Source organism: Artemia sp. Qi Xiang Cuo, chromosome 10, assembly GCF_049724085.1.
Source record: "Artemia sp. Qi Xiang Cuo chromosome 10, ASM4972408v1, whole genome shotgun sequence".
Classification (NCBI taxonomy): domain Eukaryota; kingdom Metazoa; phylum Arthropoda; class Branchiopoda; order Anostraca; family Artemiidae; genus Artemia; species Artemia sp. Qi Xiang Cuo.
Window position 1 is genome coordinate 24,978,096 of NC_142803.1, and position 19,851 is coordinate 24,997,946.

Here is a 19,851-nt window from a genome sequence, read left to right on the forward strand (position 1 = left end):
ACACATACTAATATTTGGACTTTCATTAGTATACCAGCTTACCCGTCACGCGTTGCCATGATCTTAAAAGAAAGGAAATTCAATGAGAATACCCCTAAGGAAAATTTCTGAACGTTCACTCTCTTAGTTAAAAGTTTCTAACGTCATAATGTTTTCATTTTAGTTTAATTATAATTGAGAAACATATTCGAATCATACAAGAATACGTTGAATTGCTATGCATGCTCTTCGAAAAGCTGTTCAATTTTCTGATATCGTCCATTATATAAATTCATTTAAGTTCGACCAAGCTAATTGGTTGAGACTAACACATTGATTGGAAATTAACTTCCATTTTCCTTCCAGTACCGAGGTGGGTCATCCACATTTCGTCATTGGGAACTGATGCTTGATTATTTTTTAAGGCGAAATTTTAAGTTATCCTATTCAAAATGATTATAAATGATTGTGGAAAAAATTGGTAGGACAGGTTGATGTGTTTTTGCGTTTTACATATATTTCTGCTTGCAATTGTATGTTCTTTTGTATATTGTAAATAATGTTTTTTGTATGGTATATTTCGACAGTTGGATAATGTTTTGAAATATGAATCAACACATGTAAATTCAAGAAGGAAGAAACCAAGCAAAAATACTCCGTACAACATCTTCGTCCAACCCCTATGATAATTAAAAATTAACAAAATTTTCGTGACTTATACTTGATGTATTTTTTTTTAATTGTTTTTAAAACCCGTTTTTAGTACCAGGAAAGATTTTAGGAATCTAAACAGGGCAAAAAAAACGATCAATATCAAAGTCACCCATTTCAACTGTTTTAAAGGTGACAAAGCAGATATTGGCAAAGGGTATTATGAAACAATTAGGCTTCCAAGTTCAAACTTATATTCAAAGTTTTTACCCAGATAACTGACGAATTTTGTGATACGGTATTTGAAGTTTCGCATGCAATAACGCTTGATGAAAAAAACTACTAATTTTGATAATTATTTGTGTTAAGAATACATAGCTAATAGATACTTCAACTATTATGCAAGGGTAGCCATTTCGTTTCTACCGGATTTCTACTTCTCTTGATGAATAACAAAGAAGACTATTTTCCAGCCAGCGACTTTTGAAGTTTTGAACTCATGCATAGGCTCGATACTGTTGTAAATTTAAGCTGTGATTTGAGAAAGACTAATGAAAACGTTAATGTTTGCGGTCAACATTGATCGCGCCGGCGGCGCGCCACCGACGTCTTACCGGCAGCGCGGCGCGGCGCGATGTTTTTGTCCCCGCCGCCGCCGGTCTTCCCTCATCGGTCTAAATGTATAGGACTAGAAGAACAAAGGATAACATTAATCTACCTGGATATTTGACAAGTAGCTTTGCAAATCCGTATAGGTGTATGGGTAACAGCTCGCCAAATAAACGACATCATCGCCATGCGGAAAATTAATAGCAAACGTTAGTGTGTAGGTCTGAACACCATCAACCCTAGAAGAAAAGCAGTGGCAAATGGTCTTCAGTGTTCAAGACAAAACATCAAGCCCAAAACAATTCCGAATACTTTTTAAGATTATTTTTTTCAAACTTTTACAGCGATGTTTTGTATGGACTTTGAAATCAAGAGAAAAGAAAAAATTTGTATAGAAAGAAGTAAATGTGAATTTGTTGAGATTGAACGTAGTGAGGTTGCAACTCACTGTTCAATAAAGTAATATATTTAAGGAAGTGGTTAGAGTATATTGTTTTACTCTAGCTTAGGTTAACTCTTAGAGTTAATGTGAAACAGCATCTGATTGCTTTGTCTCTCAAAAGCTACTTGAGAGCTTTTTTTGCAGATATGTCACAAGAAAAATGTTTAAGACAATCAATATTTTAATGTGACTAACCAAATACAACTGGTACAAAATTAAGATAATTATTACACAAAACTTTGAATTATAATCATTATGGCGACCTTTAAATCTATTTTGGTTGTTGATTTTATGTCAGCCCGTCCCTCATTATATACTTTAAGGTAAACTTTCAAATTGTTTCGTTGACATATTTGTGTTGAGTAAATGCATTATTTCTTTACAAAATATAGGTAGCGTTTCTGGAACGCTAACTAGCGCTCTAGTTAGCGTTTAACTAATGAATTCAACGTTGTTCGGAAATTCTGGAAAACAAGCAAAAAAAAAATAGCTTGAAATAGCGAAAAACATGAACTGTTACTTGATTTTGGTCTGAATGTACGATTTATTTGGGGTGTGAATCTTACCTAAAGATTCACCTTCCAACAGCTCTTTTATTTCTGTTGTCTCCCCCTGATCACTTCATTCACTATCATCGGAAGGTTGCAAAACGTACCCTAGCTTCAATCGGACCTGCAGCCTCTTATACTTTCTGTCAACTCCATTCATTTGATTTGTTCAGTGTTCTTTTGGTAGCTCTGGCCCACAAACCTGGCATGACAAAACAATCAAGCCCCCTTCTATTGTATGCCAATGTCTGTAGCACTATACCGCCAGAAGCGCTAGTTAGGTAGTAATAAGAGTCTACAGCAATATCAGTTTTCAATTAATGTAAAATTCCGTTTAAAGCGTCAAACATTTTACTTGTTCTTTGCTGACTGAACCAAAAGTTATTGCAAACAATGTTTTAAAACTAATTCTAAGAGTTGAAACTATATTTTGAAATGAGACAAATAAAAAGGCCAAAATATATTTTTTGCTGGTTTAGGGACGGAAAATTTTTCACATCTAAGGATTTTTTGATTAAGAGGGGTCGAGGTTAAAAAAAGCCTTATTTATGCATCACTTGAAAAAAATGTCTTTCGATGTGAAGTGCAAGTCTCATTTAGAAGTCAACTCAAAGTAAGCAGGAGCTTATTACAAAGAGGCAGGAGGGAGAGAGGGGGCGAAAGCTTGTCAAAACACCAAAAAAAGGGGTGACCAATTTGGTCACCTGTTTTGGGTCCAATTTTGGGTCATGATTTGGTCACAACCAACTTTGGGTCACAATTATCAGAGATCAATAATGGAACAGTTACGAGATCCAATCACTTCTGCCTAAGTGTATTGAGCAATATGCAATAACATATAAGCTCTGCACTCAAATCAAAACCGTGAGAAATACCCGTAATGTGTTTTAGTTTTAAACTATTGGTAATTTAGCAAGTATTCTTAGGAGCCACTATTTTCTAGCCAGAGGAAAATAATTTTCAATTAGATTGTTAAATTTCCTGTCTTTAGTCTCCTTAAATTACGTTAATTCCTCGAAATATCTACAAAGTAATGTTATACTTTAGAATCCCTTTGGACGAGATAATACTAAAGAAATTATCGCAAGTTGTTTGCTTATTAATAACACTTTTGTTGAATAGAATTTTTTGAGCATTCTACCAATATTGTTTGTAAGCAAGAAAACGGATGACGATACAATTTGGATAAGCAAAAAATCTCTACTAATTACGCTTTGGAGAAAACCTTCGTTTCCAAAGCATGTGTAGGCGAGAAAAGGATATGTTAATCAATATGAATAATTAATGATTTTGGGGCATCAATAATTTTGCATTTTTGTTAAAGGGATAGGGTTTACTTTCAAATTATAAGCAAAATATCAGGCAACGTAATTTGATTAGCATATGCAAGTTGTTTGGGTTGTAACTGGCAATGAAAGCTAAAAATTTTGCTGTGTTATAGTTTGGAAGCATGTTTTGTAGCTTGGAGGAGAGGGGACTAAAAACCTTGAACCTTCAGAAAGAGCACAGGCCTACGCACCTGGCACAAAACCTTGACAAAAATGGTTTTCTTTTAAAATTAAAAAGTTGGCTGAACACACATATGCCTAACAATACAGAATTGATACATTTTTAATTTGAAATTATTCTGCATATGAGGGAGACTGCCCTTTCGTCACGTAGCTAATAATCCTAAACATCTAAGATTAGACCCCGGCGCCACGCCGGCGGATCGACCGAACGCCGCCAACGAGAGGCCAGGTTGACCGCCGCCAATGCGTCGCAACGCCACCGGCACGCCGCAGGTGCGCCGCTGCCTGCAGAGGCAGCGGCGTTTGGCTGACTTTGAATTAAATTTGCGGTAATTCTTTATTGTGTCAACAACAAAGTCAGGGCTTTTCTTTCTCATGTGGTTTAGTATTTCGATTTTCCTGATTAGAAATCAAGCAGGGCTTGTACTATCCCCGAATTTTTGAGTATTTCCCCGAAAATCTATGCGTCACCCCGAAAAAAATTTGATCCCCGAATCCCCGAAAATCACACAATCACGGTGCCACCCCTAGCGATTTATCAACAGTGACTTTACCTGCCAAATATTATTTTGCAGACCATTATTCTTCACTACTCTCTTGTTCGTTAATTTTCGTCTCTTTTGTTACTTTGCATAAAAACCAGACAGATGCAGTTGCAATATACACAGTTCTTCATATGTTGACAAAAGAAGTATCGTCTTTATGAAATGAGATTAAATGATTTAGAAAGCAGTTTCCCAATTGCAATTTCTTACATCATTTGTAGTCAAGAATTTTATTTTTAAGTTGAATAGACCGCATTCACTACTATACAGCTTCAGTTGGATTTTGAAATTAATAGATAAAAGATTGTTTCTACAGCGAAATCGTACGTTTGCAGAATTTTGTTTTCTTTTGCTGTTTTTAGATAAGATTTTCTTAATGTTTAATACGCAATTGTTGAGCGCCTGATAGATTAAAGAAAATACATTCTTCTTCTGAAAAAATTTTACCCCCCCCCCAAAAAAAAATCTTCTATTGAGACAAAATTTAGCTACAGACTAAGCTATGTACAAGGTTGGAGAATTAAGTATTGAAACGGAAGTTAACCCAACAATATGATTCATAGAAATTGTAAATTATTGCTTATAGGGGGGAAGGGGGATAGGGGGCTAATATTTTTAAATGATCATACATCATTTTTTTAATTGAAAACAGGGATGTCAAAAAGAGAATTATTTTTTCATTTAAAGTGGAGACGGATGAAAATGATATCAAATTCCCTGGGAAACCATTGAAATATTGTGATAGACCCAGGACCCCCCAATGGGACTTGTTCATTTTCTTGGGTATTTTCCAATTTCTCATAGGCTACTGGCCTAATTTGGATTTTGTGTGAGCTCCCTTTTAATTATATTTTTTGGATTTTATTGAATGCCACGGTGAATCTATGACTCAGTTTTCCAATAATTTGAAGTATATCTGAATAATTCCGACATTTTGGTTGTTGTCATTGTACCCCTTTACTCATACCCTCAATGTTTTAAGGTTATTAATGTTTAAGGTTATAAGTTAATAGGTTAAGGTTATTTAATTAATAACTGTTTAAGGTTATTAATTAAAAAGACTTTTTCACAAAATAAATTTTTCAAACACAAGTAAAGAACTCAATTAAACCAAAAATAAGCAAAAATAAAATTAAAAAATCTACGAAGCGTGAGACTACCACGAATCAGCATCGATAAATAAATGAAACCCAAAACGAACAGAAATTACAATAAATAACGGATCAAACTCAAAACAAGCAGAAAAACATAAGTTGGGATCAACACCCCTATGCCTTCCCAAGGCCAGAACATAATTTGCACTTTATTGAAAAAAATATAAATGTTTTTACTTTTATAACTTTAATAAATCAAATAATATTAACATTTTGATTAATAAATATCAGCATATGTATATTAAACTGACAATACACGTTCATTTGTATTCTTTTCAGTAAAGTGCAAGTTATGTTCTGGCAATCACTTTCAACTATTAAAAAGGGCACTACACCCTTCAATTTCCAATTGAATGAGCCCTTTTTGAAGTTTTTACAACATTGCTTTCTATAAAACATTATATGCCCCCAGGGCATAACTTAAAACCCTTGCCCTGGAGGCGGTGGGGGGGAGGGGTTGTCATCCTTATAGACCTAATTTCCAAAACTTTCAACTAGGTTGAATAAAATGGCTATCTAAAAATTTTGATTGGATGTGTTTGGGGGAAAGTGGGCGTGAAAGGGGGGTTAGTTGCCCTCAAATCACTTTCAACTATTAAACAGGGCACGAGTCAATTGACTTTCCGATCTAACAAGCCTTTTTTTAAGTTTCTACGACAAAGCTCTCAATTAAAACCATATATGCCCCCAGGGCATAACTTATAACCCTTACCCTGAAGACTGTGGGGGGATTGTCCTGCTCAGAGGTATAATTCCTGAACTTTAAACTGCGTGGAACCAAATGGGTATCTCAAAATTTTGATTGAATGTGTTTGGGTAAATTGTGGGCGTGGAAGTGGTATTAGTTGCCTTTCAATCACTTTTGACTATTAAAAAGGACACCAGCCATTTCAATTTCGAAATTGAATGAGCCCTATATGAGGTTTCTACGACAACGCTTTCTATAAAAACCTTGTATGCCCCCAGAACATAACTTAAAACCCTTGCCCCGAGGGCTGGGTTGTCATCTTCTAAGACCTAATTTCCAGAACTTTCAGCTACGTTGAACAAAATGGCCATCTTAAAATTTTGCTTGGATGTGTTTGGGGAAAAGGTGGGCGTGAGAGGGGTGTTAGTTGCGCTCAAATCACTTTAGACTATTAAAAAGAGCACTAGTCCATCGAATTTCCAATCGAATGAGCCTTTTTTGAAATTTCTACGACAACGCTTTCTATAAGGAGCTTATATGCCCCAGGGCATAACTTACAACCCTTGCCCTGAGGGCTGTGGGGGAGTGTCTTCCTCAAAAACATAATTTCTATCTGGAAATCAACTACGCTGAAAAAAATGGCTACCTCAAAATTTTGTTTGGATGTGTTTTGGGAAATGGTGGTCGTGGAGGTGGTGTTAGTTGCCTTCCAATCACTTTCGACTATTAAAAAGGGCACAAGCCACTCCAATTTCCAATCGAATGAGCCCTTTTCGAAGTTTCTACGACAAATCCTTCGATACGTAGCCTTCGATAAGTGCCCTGGTCTAAAGGAAAAAAAAAATAATACATTGTGCCACATGTAATAAATAATACATGTAATATATAATACTTTGGCCAACATCGTTCTTATATACCCCCAGGGCATAACTTAAAACCCTTGCAGGGTTGTTGGGGAGTGTCCTCCTCAAAAAAATATTTTCTATCCGGAAATCAACTACGCTGAACAAAATGGCTATCTAAAAATTTTGATTGGATGTGTTTGGGGAAATGATATGGCGTGGAAGGGGTGTTAGTTGCCTTCCAATCACTTTCGACTATTAAAAGGGGCACAAGGCGCTTCCAATTTCCAATCGAACGAGCCCCTTTCGAAGTTTCTACGACAACTCCTTCGATACGAAGTGCCCTAGCCTAAAGGAAAAATAATACATTGTGCCAAGATCGTTCTTATATGTCCCCAGGGCATTACTTAAAATCCTTGCCCTGAGGGTTGTGGGGGAGGTTCCTCCTCAAAAACATATTTTCTATCTGGAAATCAACTATGCTGAACAAAATTACCAATCTCAAAATTTTGATTGGATGTATTTGGGAAAATGGTGGGCATGCAAGGGGTGTTAGTTGCCTTCTAATCACTTTAGACTATTAAAAAGGGCACAAGCCACTCCAATTTCCGATCGAATGAGCCCTTTTCAAAGTTTCTACGACAACGCGTTCTATAAGAACCTTAAATGCCCCCAGGGCATAATTACAATCCTTGCCATGAGGGCTGTGTGTGTGTGTGTGGGGGGGGGTTGTCATTCTTAAAGACCTAATTTCCAGAACTTTCAACTACGTTGAACAAAATGACTATTTTAAAATTTTGATTGGATGTGTTTGGGGAAAAGGTGGGCGTGAAAGGGGTGTTAATTGCCCTCTAATCACTTTCGACTATTAAAAAAAGCACTAGCCCTTTGAATTTCCAGTCGAATGAGCCTTTTTTAAGTTTCTACGACAACGCTTTCTATAAAAACCTTATATGCCCCCAGGGCATAACTTACAGCTCTTGCCCTGAGTGTTGTGGGGGAGTGTCCTCTTCAAAAACATAATTTCCTTGTGGAAATCAAATACGCTGAGCGAAAAGGCTATCTCAAAATTTTGATTGGATGTGTTTGGGAAAATGGTGTGCGTGGAAGGGGTGTTTGTTGCCTTCCAACTACTTTCGACCACCGAAAAGGGCACAACATACTCCAAATTTCCAATTGAGGGAGCCCTATTTGAAGTTTTTACTACAACTCCTTTAATTTGAAGTGCCCTGGTCTAAAGGAAAAAAAATAATAAATAATACCTTGTGCCAACAGCATTCTTATATGCCCCCAGGGCTTAACTTAAAACCCTTGCCCTGAGGGTTGTGGGGGAGTGTCCTCCTCAAAAACATATTTTCTATCTGGAAATCAACTATGCTGAAAAAAAATGGTTATCTCAAACTTTTGATTGGATGAGTTTGGGGGAATGGTGGGCGTGGAAGCGGTGTTAGTTACCTTCCAATCACTTTCGACTATTAAAAAGAGCACAAGCCACTCCAATTTCCGATCGAATGAGCCCTTTTCGAAGTTTCTACGACAACTCCTTCGATATGAAGTGCCCTGGGCTAAAGAGAAAAAAAGTAATAAATAATACATTGTGCCAACCTCGTTCTTCTATGCCCCCAGGGCATAACTTAAAACGCTTGCCCTGAGGGTTGTGGGGGAGTGTCCTCCTCAAAAATATATTTTCTATCTGGAAATCAACTACGCTGAACAAAACTGCTGTCTCAAAATTTTTATTGGATGTGTTTGGGGAAATGGTGGGCGTGGAAGGGCTGTTAGTTGCCTTCCAATCACTTTCAACTTTTAAGAAGGCCACAAGCCACTCCAGTTTCCCATTGAATGAACCCTTTTCGAGATTCTATGAAAACTTCTTCGATACGAAGTGCCCTGGTATGCAAAAAAACTAAAAAATAAATAATATATTGTGCCAACATCGTTCTTTACTTAGGCAGTGCGATTGCGCTGCCTATGAATTCGCGTGTTTGTTTGAACCATATAGTGACCAAGTAAATTATTAAGTAAATCATTTTTTTAATGTAAAGCTGAGACGGTATCCTATCAAGGCGGTATCCAGAGGCGGGGGGGGGGGGAGGCATTACATTTAAATTATAATATATCGAATTTTTTTTATTGAAGGAAGGGATGCCAAAAAGTAATTATTTTTTTTTAATTTAAAAGCAGAGACGGTATACTATCATGGTGGTATACAGAGGGGAGGGGGGGTAGTTAACTATCATATTTAAATGATGATACTTCGTTTTTTTTTGAAAGCAGGGAAGCCAATGAGTTAATTATTTTTTTATTTAAAGCAGAGACGGTATCCTATCAAGATAGTATCCAGAGGGGGGGGGCATAGGGGGTTATTATATTTAAGTGACCTTGATTTTTTTTTTAAGCAGGGATGCCAAAAAGTTTTTTTTTTTTATATAAAGTAGAGAAGGTATTCTATTAAGGTAGTATCCAGAGGGGGGGTAGGGAGGTATTATATTTAAGTGATGATATCTCAAATTTATTTATTTTTAACGCAGAGATGCCAAAAAGTTAATTTTTTTCAATTTAAAGCAGATACCGTATCCTATCAAGGTAGTATCCAGAGGGTGTTAGGGAATTATTATATTTAAATGATTATATCTTGAATTTTTTTTATTGAAAGCACGGATGCCAAAAAATTATTATTTTTTTTAATTTAAATCAGACACGGATCTTATAGAATATTATACGGCTGCTTCAAAAAAATACAAAAGGCAGTGTGAAGGGAGGCGCGATTTTTACAAGAATTTGACAGATTGGTTGCTACCAGTAGCTACTAGGTGAAGTATCTTATGAAAGTGCACTGTCAATGAGTAGAGAAAGTAAATTTGTAAATTTAAGCTGTGATTTGAGACAAAACTGATGAAAACATTAATGTTTGCGGTCAAAATTGATCGCACCGGCGGCGCGTGACCGACATCTTACCAGCGCCGCGCCACCGCTGCCGTTTTTGGCTCCGCCGCCACCGGTCTTCTCTCATCGGCGCGGCACCGGGGTCTATCTATGATCATAGGTGTACATAATAAATTATACCCATGAAGCAACAAATTGAAATTCAAAAACTTACAGTGACTCATTTTTGAAGTACGTTATGTTGTCTCCACATCTTTGCCAGCCTATATTCGATACGCTTGCGTTCTTTTCAGAATACATCAAAGGTTTTAGCCCATCTCTGTATAAACTGTCAGATTTCAGCATGTTCACTATAGAAAACCTGTAAAAAAGAAAAATTTAATAAATCATACTAACTGATCAGGTTATTAAAGCCAAAAAACTCTCCCTTAGGTACCAAGATTTTGTTGCCAAGTGTTCATAGAAGTGTTATTTTGTAGCTGTCGATCCGACCTTTTGCGTTTATGGCAATTAACCCACCCTCTAGATTTTGCAAGACAACTTTTTTTTATATCTTCATTGAAATGAAATAAAAAACAAACTATCCCTAATAGTTAGATTTATATTTTTTTTTTATCCTTATGAATAAATAGAAAAAAAGCTTTCCCCCTCTCCTCCAAATTTTCGTGATTCCTCACCATGGAATCCTCGTAAAATGAGGAGAATGATTTGCAGTCCTATTGGTGATCCAATAAAAATATGATAGGCCTATACCTAAATTTGTTAATGTATCAATTTTCTATCAAAAAAGTTTTTCAATGAAAGGTAAACGATTGAATTTAAAACGGACCTCGATAATAATAAAATATGTTTTATAGGCTACGCAGTTGAATGCACAAAACTCAAGGTTTTGTGTAGCCAATCTTTTTTCTAAATTTTGAAACAGAAAAGGAATAAAAGCGAAAATAGTGAATCATTCTCAAAGCATTGTTTTACGAGCATTAAACTTGAATGTCAAAACCAGGGCTTGAGGAAGGGAGAAGTAACTCTCGTTTACACTTCAGAGAGCCTTGGATTAAACAGGTCATAGTAAAAACTGTAAGCAAAGAGGGGCCCTTGTCAATTGAAACCGAAACCTATGAAAACGGTGTTTTGATTACAATAACCAATGCAACAACGAAATTTATGATGCATGCTTATTCTTAATGTGCAAAATATATTAAATTAAAGCTGCTCATTAAAATCTATTACCACGGAAAAAATTTACACGACTTTAGAATTAAGAATGAAACTCTCTCAAGAAGGGCAAGCTCTTGATGTAAACTATTCAATGAAATTCAATATGTACGAGAACCCTAAAGGAACTACCTACAAAATGTGAAATTTCTCCCTTTTTCTCAGCATTGCCCCCCTTCCCTCAGCATTGACAATTGCTTGTTTTGGATAATTGTATTTATTTCGAAAAACAAATGCATTAAATTATTTCTTTTTCTTGAAGAGTTGTTTTGCAAAAGTTAAATTTTTATTTAGTTTTTTTTTGAGGGGGTGGTAGCCCTCTTAAAATTTAGGATGATCCTGGACACACATGTTATTAAAAACCAGCATAAATAAAATAAATAAATAAAATAAAATGAGTTAAAAATATTTTATTTAAAACGAAATTAAAGAGTGACATCAAAGCTTAAAACGACTAGTAATTATTCCGTGTATGAAAGGAGACACCCCCTCCTCAACCTATTGCTCTTTACATTAAAGTATTATACTGCTTCAAAAAACTTCTTATTTGAATTAGACGGCCCTTGTGTTGGAGCAATCTCTTAAGGGATCGGGACATAAAGTCAAACTTTAACGTAGAGAGTGAAGGGTTGATCTGGGGCCAGCCTCCCTCATATTCAAAATAATTTCTATTCGTTTTAAGTTCTAGTGCTATTCTTTTCTTTCATTCGAAAAAACTTTACTTTCATTTGAAAAATATTCAATTTCACGAATAAAGATTGTGTTGCCACCGTTCAAACAGCTAGAAGCTAGAGTGCCTTTTGCACTCTACTGAAAACTAAACAAATAAATTAAATTCAAATTTCAACGTGACCCCTTGGTTTACTAAACATTTACAGGAAATGGTGAAAGGAATGAACTATGGATAAATATTTATTACATTTCCGACTAATAAATTAAAGAAATACTTCTCAATGTAATGAAGTCAAAAATAAGAATTCTTGGAAGTTTGAGCAGTCTTTAATTTTCTGTAAATACTATAATTACGAAAGAAAAATTGTAACAAAAATTAAACTCTTTTCAGTCGAGCACAAGTAACCATCTAGCCGTTTTGCGGCTGGAAGGGTAGCAATAATATCGTTGTTCATGATAATTTGCGTATATTAAAAATTTGCTTCACTATATCTTATAATATATGTCCATCTTAGGTTTCCTTTCCTAATTCATATATATATATTTATTTTTTTTTTTTTTTTTTTTTTTTTTTTTTTTTTTTATCGAAAATAGGTTATGCATACATTAATAGAACTTACGTCGGAAAATAGGTTTTACTTACGATAAGAGCAATTATAAATTGATAAAAGAAATGCGTTCATAGTAGTCACGGCAAAACTGCCTCCTCGACGGTTTGACTTTTGCATTCTAATATTAGCTTGCAATTAGCAATCGATAGCTTCAGAAATCCTTGACTATAGACTTCGGTCAAAACTAAACACTAAGAGCATTGGTGAAATATTTATTTAAAAGTTTTTGATATTGAACTCAAGGGCGCAGGCCTAGGGGGTTTCCAATCCCTGGCCTACCCAAAATCTTAAGTTTTTCAGAATTTTTGGGCATTCTTGGTTCAATTTATTAAGCTAACTTAGTGTTTTTGTGATTAGACCCTCCGGGAAAATTCCTAGGAATATACTTGCTTGGACTTTTTTATTGGATTGGAATATTAGCCTCAGGTTTTTATGCATGAATGTCGTGAGTCATTGAATAAAAGCTTTGGTGGAAATTCAACATTATTTTTGAAGAAGCTTCTTACTTTGTTTTGACGTTGAACGTAGAAATATTAGCCTCATATTTGTAATCAATGACATCAGTAATTCGTAAAACATAAGCTTTTCTGTAAATCCTGCACGATTTGCATGTGCTTAGTTTGTCGGGTTCAGTCAAATCATGATCTTACTGAATTTTAATAATTAAAATTTAGCTATCCAAAAACTCATTCATCCAAATCAAAATTTATATATATATATATATATATATATATATATATATATATATATATATATATATATATATATATATATATATATATATATATATATATATAGTGTGTGTGTGTGTGTGTGTGTGTGTGTGTGTGTGTGTGTGTGTGTGTGTGTGTGTGTGTGTGTGTGTGTGTGTGTGTGTGTGTGTGTGTGTGTGTGTGTGTGTGTGTGTGTGTGTGTGTGTGTGTGTGTGTGTGTGTGTGTGTGTGTGTGTGTGTGTGTGTGTGTGTGTGTGTGTGTGTGTGTGTGTGTGTGTGTGTGTGTGATGATATAAGATAAAGAGGGGGGGGGTACCAGCCCCATTGCTCACCCCTGCTGCCACCTATAACTTTTTGCACCCCAAATATGGGCATAGCCTCCCACGCGCACCACGTGGTTTATGGTTTTCTCACTGAGAATGAAAAAACAGGAACTTTCTCACATTTATGTCTGTTTTTATGGTTTTTGTCAGTGAGAATGGAAAAACAGCATTTTTCTCACTTTGCTGTCACTCATTAATCAAATTGTTTCCGGGCATAGTTTAGTAATTTCTGATAGGTACTGCTCAAGGAATAGATCCAAGTCATTAATGTCTTTGCCACGGAAACAACTCTTTTGGTTGAACTCCAAAGGATATTAATAACCAAACGCCATGGAAACAATTCTCCATGAAACATCTTAGCAATGAATTGTTTTAGCGCGGGAATCAGGTTTCTTATTAATTTGAAATGCATTAGCGCAGAGATGCCAAAAACAAAAGGAACACGCTGAATTACGTTTGGGTATTATTTGGGCGAAACTGTATTAGACAGGTTATGGAATTATTTCGGCGAAAGATTTTTGAAGAGATTTTGGAAGAGGATTAGAGGGTGAAACTCTGTGGTCATTATAATACACAAGTTTCATTTGAACATTGTTGTGAGGTCCTCTACCCCAGCCCCAAAGGGTTCCGATCCCCCAACCCCAACCCCCATGGAACCCCCAGGTACTCCAAGGTACTCCAACCTCCCAAAAAGCCCCAGCCCCCCAAACGCCCTCATCAGACCCTCAAAGGCCCTCCCTGGTCCTCAAAGGGCCCCCCGGACCCCCAAAGGGCCCCGGACCCCAAAGACCCTCCCCCCGTCCGCAAAGGTCCACCGGGCCCGAGAAGCGCTACGGGCCAGGACAGCGCCACATGGGGATGCGCTGCAGGGGGATTTGCCGCGGGGTCGGGGGATGCACCGCAGGATGCGCCGCAGAATGTACCGCTGGGAGGCGCCGTAGGGATGCACCGCAGGGATGAGCCGCAAAAAGTAATCTAAAAAGTAAAAATTTCGAAATGTTATCCCCCAAATGCCCTCCCCATACCCCAATTCCGAAGGAACCCCCCCGGTCCCCCAAGGTTCCCCGGGCTGCCACCCCGTCCCCCCCCCCCCCAAATGCCCACCCCCGGCCCCCGCGTTCGGTGATGTTTGTTGTGTGAAACCCATGATTTGGGGTGTATGGGTTGCTATTTTTGAGTTTTCTGAGTTGGATTTCATAGTCTTTCATTGGTATGTGTTGTCTGAAACCTATGATTTGGGATGAGTGGTTTGCTATTTTGACCTTTCTGAGCTGGATTTCTTAGCCTTTCATAGGTGTGTGTTGTCAGAAAATTATGATTTGGGATGTGTAGTTTGCTATTTGGACTCTTCATAGCTAGAATTCTTAGTCTCTCATTGGTGCTCGTTGTCTGAAACTTCTAGTTTGGGATGAGTAGTTTGCTATTTCAGACTTTTATGAGCTAGACTTTCCTAGTATATCGTAGGTGAATGTTGTCAGAAAATTATGATTTGGGATATGTAAATTACTATTTCGGGCTTTTCTGAGCTAGATGTTGTCTGAAACATATAGTTTAGGATGAGTAGTTTGCTATTTCATGCTTTTCTGAGCTAAGGTTTCTTAGTATTTCATAGGTGTGTGTGTTGTCTGAAACTTACTACTTGAGGTGTCTAATTTGATCTTCCAGGCCTTTCTGAGCTAAGGATTCAGAGTATTTCGTAGGTGAATGTTGTCTGAAACTCATGATTTGGGATATGTAAATTACTATTTCGGGCTTTTCTGAGTTAGATATCTTAGTATTTTGTTGGTGTGTGTTGACTGAAACCTATTATTTGGGATATAAGGTTATTAGTCTTTAGTTGGTGTGTGTTGTATGAAACCTTGTGTGTGTTGACTGAAACCTACGATTTGTGATATAAGGTTCTTAGACTTTCGTTGGTGTGTGTTGTCAGAAACCTATGATTTGGGATTTATAGTTTGATTTTTGGACTTTTCAGAGCTAGGACTCATAGTCTCTCATAGATATTTGTTGTCTGAAACATATAGTTTGAGATGTGTAGTTTGCTATATCAGGCTTTACTGAGCTAAGGTTTCCTAGTATTTCATAGATGTGCGTTGTCTGAAACTTATGATTTGAGGTGTGTAATTTGCTATTTTAGGCTTTTCTGAGCTAAGGTTTCATAGTATTTCGTAGGTGAATGTTGTCTGAAACTTATAATTTGGGATATGTAAATTACTATTTCGGGCTTTTCTAAGCTAGATTTCATAGTCCTTCTTTGATGTGTGTTGTCTGAAACCAATGATTTGGGATGGGTGGGTTGCTATTTTTGACTTTTCTGAGCTTGATTTCTTATCCTTTCATAGGTATGTGTTGTCTGAAACCTCTGATTTGGGATGGTTAGTTTGCTATTTTTTACTTTTCAGAGCTAGGTTTCTTAGCCTTTCATAGGTGCGTGCTGTCAGAAAATTATGATGTGGGATATGTAGTTTGCTTTATAGACTTTTCAGAGCTAGAATTATTAGCTCCTCATGGGTGTTTGTTGTCTGAAACCTATAGTTTGGGATGAATAGTTTGCTATTTCAAGCTTTTCTGAGCTAAGGTTTCTTAGTATTTCATAGGTATGTGTTGTCTGAAACTTATGATTTGAGGTATACAATTTGCTATTTCCGACTTTTCATAGCCAGACTTCTTAGTCTTTCGTAGGTATGTTGGTGTGTGTTGTTCGTAGGTGTGTGTTGACTGAAACCTATGATTTGGGAATGAGTGGTTTGCCATTTTTGACTTTTCTGAGCTAGATTTCTTAGCCTTTCATAGGTGTGTCCTTTCAGAAAATTAGGATTTGGGAGGTGTAGTTTGCTTTTTGGACTTTTCAGAGCTAGGATTCTTAGTCCCTCATAGGTGTTTGTTGTCTGAAACTTCTAGTTTGGGATGAGTAGTTGGATATTTCAGGCTTTTCTGAGCTAAGGTTTCTTAATATTTTGTAGGTGAAGCTTCCACGTTAGTTTTAAGTTCACCAAGACCTACAAAATTTATAGTTCAGTTCTAATTTTTCCACTGAAGATAAAAAAAGTTATATTATGATTGTCATTATTTTCTATGAAAATAGAAAGTTTCACTTTCATTCTAAATTTTCTTAAATCAAATTCCGACTTCTCTCAAAGAGATGAAAAACTTTAAAGTTCAATTTAAAATTTTTTCAACGAAGTCAAGGAAAGTTCAAGTTCTATTCTGAATTTTCTCAATTAAAAAGAAATTAGTCATTGATCATTTCTACTTTTCCAAATAATATAAAATTTTCCTCTTTAGTTCAGATCTGCCTCGAAGAGTTGACAAATTTAAAATACTATTCCAAATTTTTCACAGAAGATAAAAAAGTTCAAGTTCTTCTTTGGAATTTTATCAAAAAACATAATTCAATTCTAATTTCTTCAGAGAAAACATAAATCTTCCACTTCAGTTCTTTATTTCACAAAGACATAAAGAAATTTAGAGTTCAATTCTAAATTTTTCGGTGGAAGATAGAAAAAGTAATACCATACGTGTGAATATTTTCACGGAAGATAAAAAGTTCTAATTCAATTTTAAATTTTCTCAACGAAGTGAAGAAAAGTTCAAGTTCCCTACTGAATTTTACCAAAGAAAACAATTCAATTCTAATTTATCCAGAGAAAATAAAAATCTTCCACTTAAGTTCTTTATTTCACAAAGACATAAAGAAATTTAAAGTTCAATTCTAAATTTTTCAGTGGAAGATAGAAAAAGTAATACCATACTTGTGAATATTTTCCCGTAAGACAAAAAGTTCTAGTACAATTAAAAATTTTCTAAACTAAGTTAATAAAAGTTCAAGTTCTCTTATGAATTTTACCAAAGAACACAATTCAATTATAATTTCACCAGAGAAAATAAAAATCTTACACTTCAGTTCTTTATTTAACAATGACATAAAGAAATTTAAAGTTCAATTATAAATTTTTAGGTGGCAGATAGAAAAAGTAATACCATGCTTGTGAATATTTTCACGGAACATAAAAATTTCTAGTTCAATTTAAAATTTTCTCAACAAAGTGAAGAAAAGTTCAAGTTCTCTACTGAATTTTACCAAAGAACACAATTCAATTCTAATTTCTCCAGAGAAATCAAAAATCTTCCACTTAAGTTCTATATTTTACAAGGACATAAAGAAATTTAGAGTTCAATTCTAAATTTTTTCGTTGGAAGATAGAAAAAGTAATACCATCCTTGTGAATATTTTTCCCGGAAGATAAAAAGTTCTAGTTCAATTTAAAATTTTCTCAACGAAGTGAAGAAAAATTCAAGTTCTCTTCTGAATTTTACCAAAGAACACAATTCAATTCTAATTTCACCAGAGAAAATAAAAATCTTCCACTTCAGTTCTTTATTTCACAAAGACATAAAGAAATTTTAAGTTCAATTCTAAATTTTTCTGTGGAAACAAGAAAAAGTAATACCATACTTGTGAATATTTTCCCGGAAGATAAAAAGTTCTAGTTAAATTTAAAATTTTCTCAACGAAGTGAAGAAAAATTCAAGTTCTTTTCTGAATTTTAGCAGAGAACACTATTCAATTCTAATATCCCCAGAGAAAATAAAAATCTTCCACTTCAGTTCTATATTTCACAAAGACATAAAGAAATTTAAAGTTCAATTCTAAATTTTTCGGTGGAAGATAGAAAAAGTAATACCATACCTGTGAATATTTTCTCGAAATGATGAAAAATTTAAAATACTGTTCCAAATTTTTCACAAAAGATAAAAAAAGTTCAAGTTCTCTTCGGAATTTTACCAAAGAACACAATTCAATTCTAATTTCTCCAGAGAAAATAAAAATCTTCCACTTCAGTTCTTCATTTCACAAGGACATAAAGAAATTTAAAGTTCAATTCTAAATTTTTCGGTGGAAGATAGAAAAACTAATACCATACTTGTGAATATTTTCCCAGAAGATAAAAAGCTCTAGTTCAATTTAAAATTTTCTCAACGAAGTGAAGAAAAGTTCAAATTATCTTCTGAACTTTACCAAAGAACACACTTAAATTCTAATTTCTCCAGAGAAAATAAAAATCTTCCACTTCAGTTTTATGTTCCACAATGAAATAAAGAAAATTAAAGTTCTATTATAACTATGAAGATTTAATATAGAAAAAGTAACACTCTGATAGTGATGATAGTCAATGAATATCAAAAGTTTTACTGCCTTTATAAATTTTCTTAAATTCAATTCTAAATTTTCTCAGAGATAAAATATTTAAAGTTATGTACAAAATTTGTAATATAAGATATTTTTCATAGAAAAAGATACGAAGTAATTTTGAAAATTCAACATGAAGATAAGGAACTCCACTTTAATTCAGAGCTTTCTCGAAGAAGTGCAAAATTTTCAAGTTCTCTTCTGAATTTTCTTAAATAATAGAGAAAATTTGGATAATTTCTTAAGTTTACGAATAGAAATGAAAAAACCTTCCACTACAGTTCATCAGTTATCAAATACTTTCAAATTTTAAATTGAGTTCAAAGTTTGTATGTAGAAGATAGTAAAAGCTGTACTATGAGTGTGATTATTTTCCAGTGAAGATAAAAAGTTTCACTTTAATTCTAATTTTCTTAAATTCAGTTCCGACTTTTTGCAAAGAGATGAAAAATTTAAAGTTTTGTTCCAAATTTTTCATAGAAGATAGAAAAAGTTTTACATTGATTTTGAATCTTCGACATGAAGATAAGGTGCATCACTTTAATTCTGAGTTTTCTCGAAGAAGTGCAAAATGTTCAAGTTCTCTTCTGAATTTTCTTAAAGAAGATAAAAAAGTTAGCTCAATTCTGAATTTTACCAATGAAAATGAAAAAAGCTTCCACTTCAGTTCTTAATTTCTCAAAGACATAAAAAATTCAAAGTTCTCTTCTAATTTTTCCAAGAAAATAAAAAGGTTCCACTTCAGTTCTGGTTCTTTCTCAAAGAGATGGAAAATTTAAAGTTCTATTCTAATTTTAAATTAAATTTTAGCTCCTTTGTCTTATGGATTTACCCATCAAATTTTTAAATTAGAAAATGAGTGACTCCTTCTATTATTAAAGACAATCGCTCAAACTCGTTCATCTAACCTACAAAGCACTAGGTTAGGTTAGGTATAAATAAATATTAATAAATAAATAGAAACATTTCTACATGTTTAAGTTAGGTTAGGTTAGGTTAACTTATCATGAGCGCTCATGATAAGTTAACCTAACCTTTTCTGGGGGGTATGGTTAGGTTAGGTTAGGCTAGATTAAGTTAGGTTAGATTAGGTTAGGTTAAGTTAGGTTAGGTTAGACTACGTACGCTTCACTTAGGTTAGCTTAGGTTAGGTGAGAGACAGGCAAAAAGTTAGGTGTATGATTAGGTTAGGTTAGGTTAGATTAAGTTAGGTTAGGTTAAGTTAGGCTAGGCTAGGTTAGCCTACGTACGTGCGTGTCCGTAGGCTAACC

General features: G+C 35.0%; 1 protein-coding gene across 1 annotated transcript in view; it reads right to left on the minus strand.

The window, feature by feature from the left end:
• Positions 1-19,851, minus strand: part of LOC148947609 (cytosolic carboxypeptidase 2-like) — a 28,683-nt gene that overhangs the window by 2,106 nt on the left and 6,726 nt on the right. The window contains exons 2-3 of the mRNA XM_089095951.1: positions 10,070-10,216; positions 1,349-1,478 (exon numbers count right to left, since the gene is read on the minus strand). Of these exons, the coding sequence (XP_088952077.1) occupies positions 1,349-1,478; positions 10,070-10,216 (277 nt within the window). The remainder of the gene's footprint in view (positions 1-1,348; positions 1,479-10,069; positions 10,217-19,851) is intronic.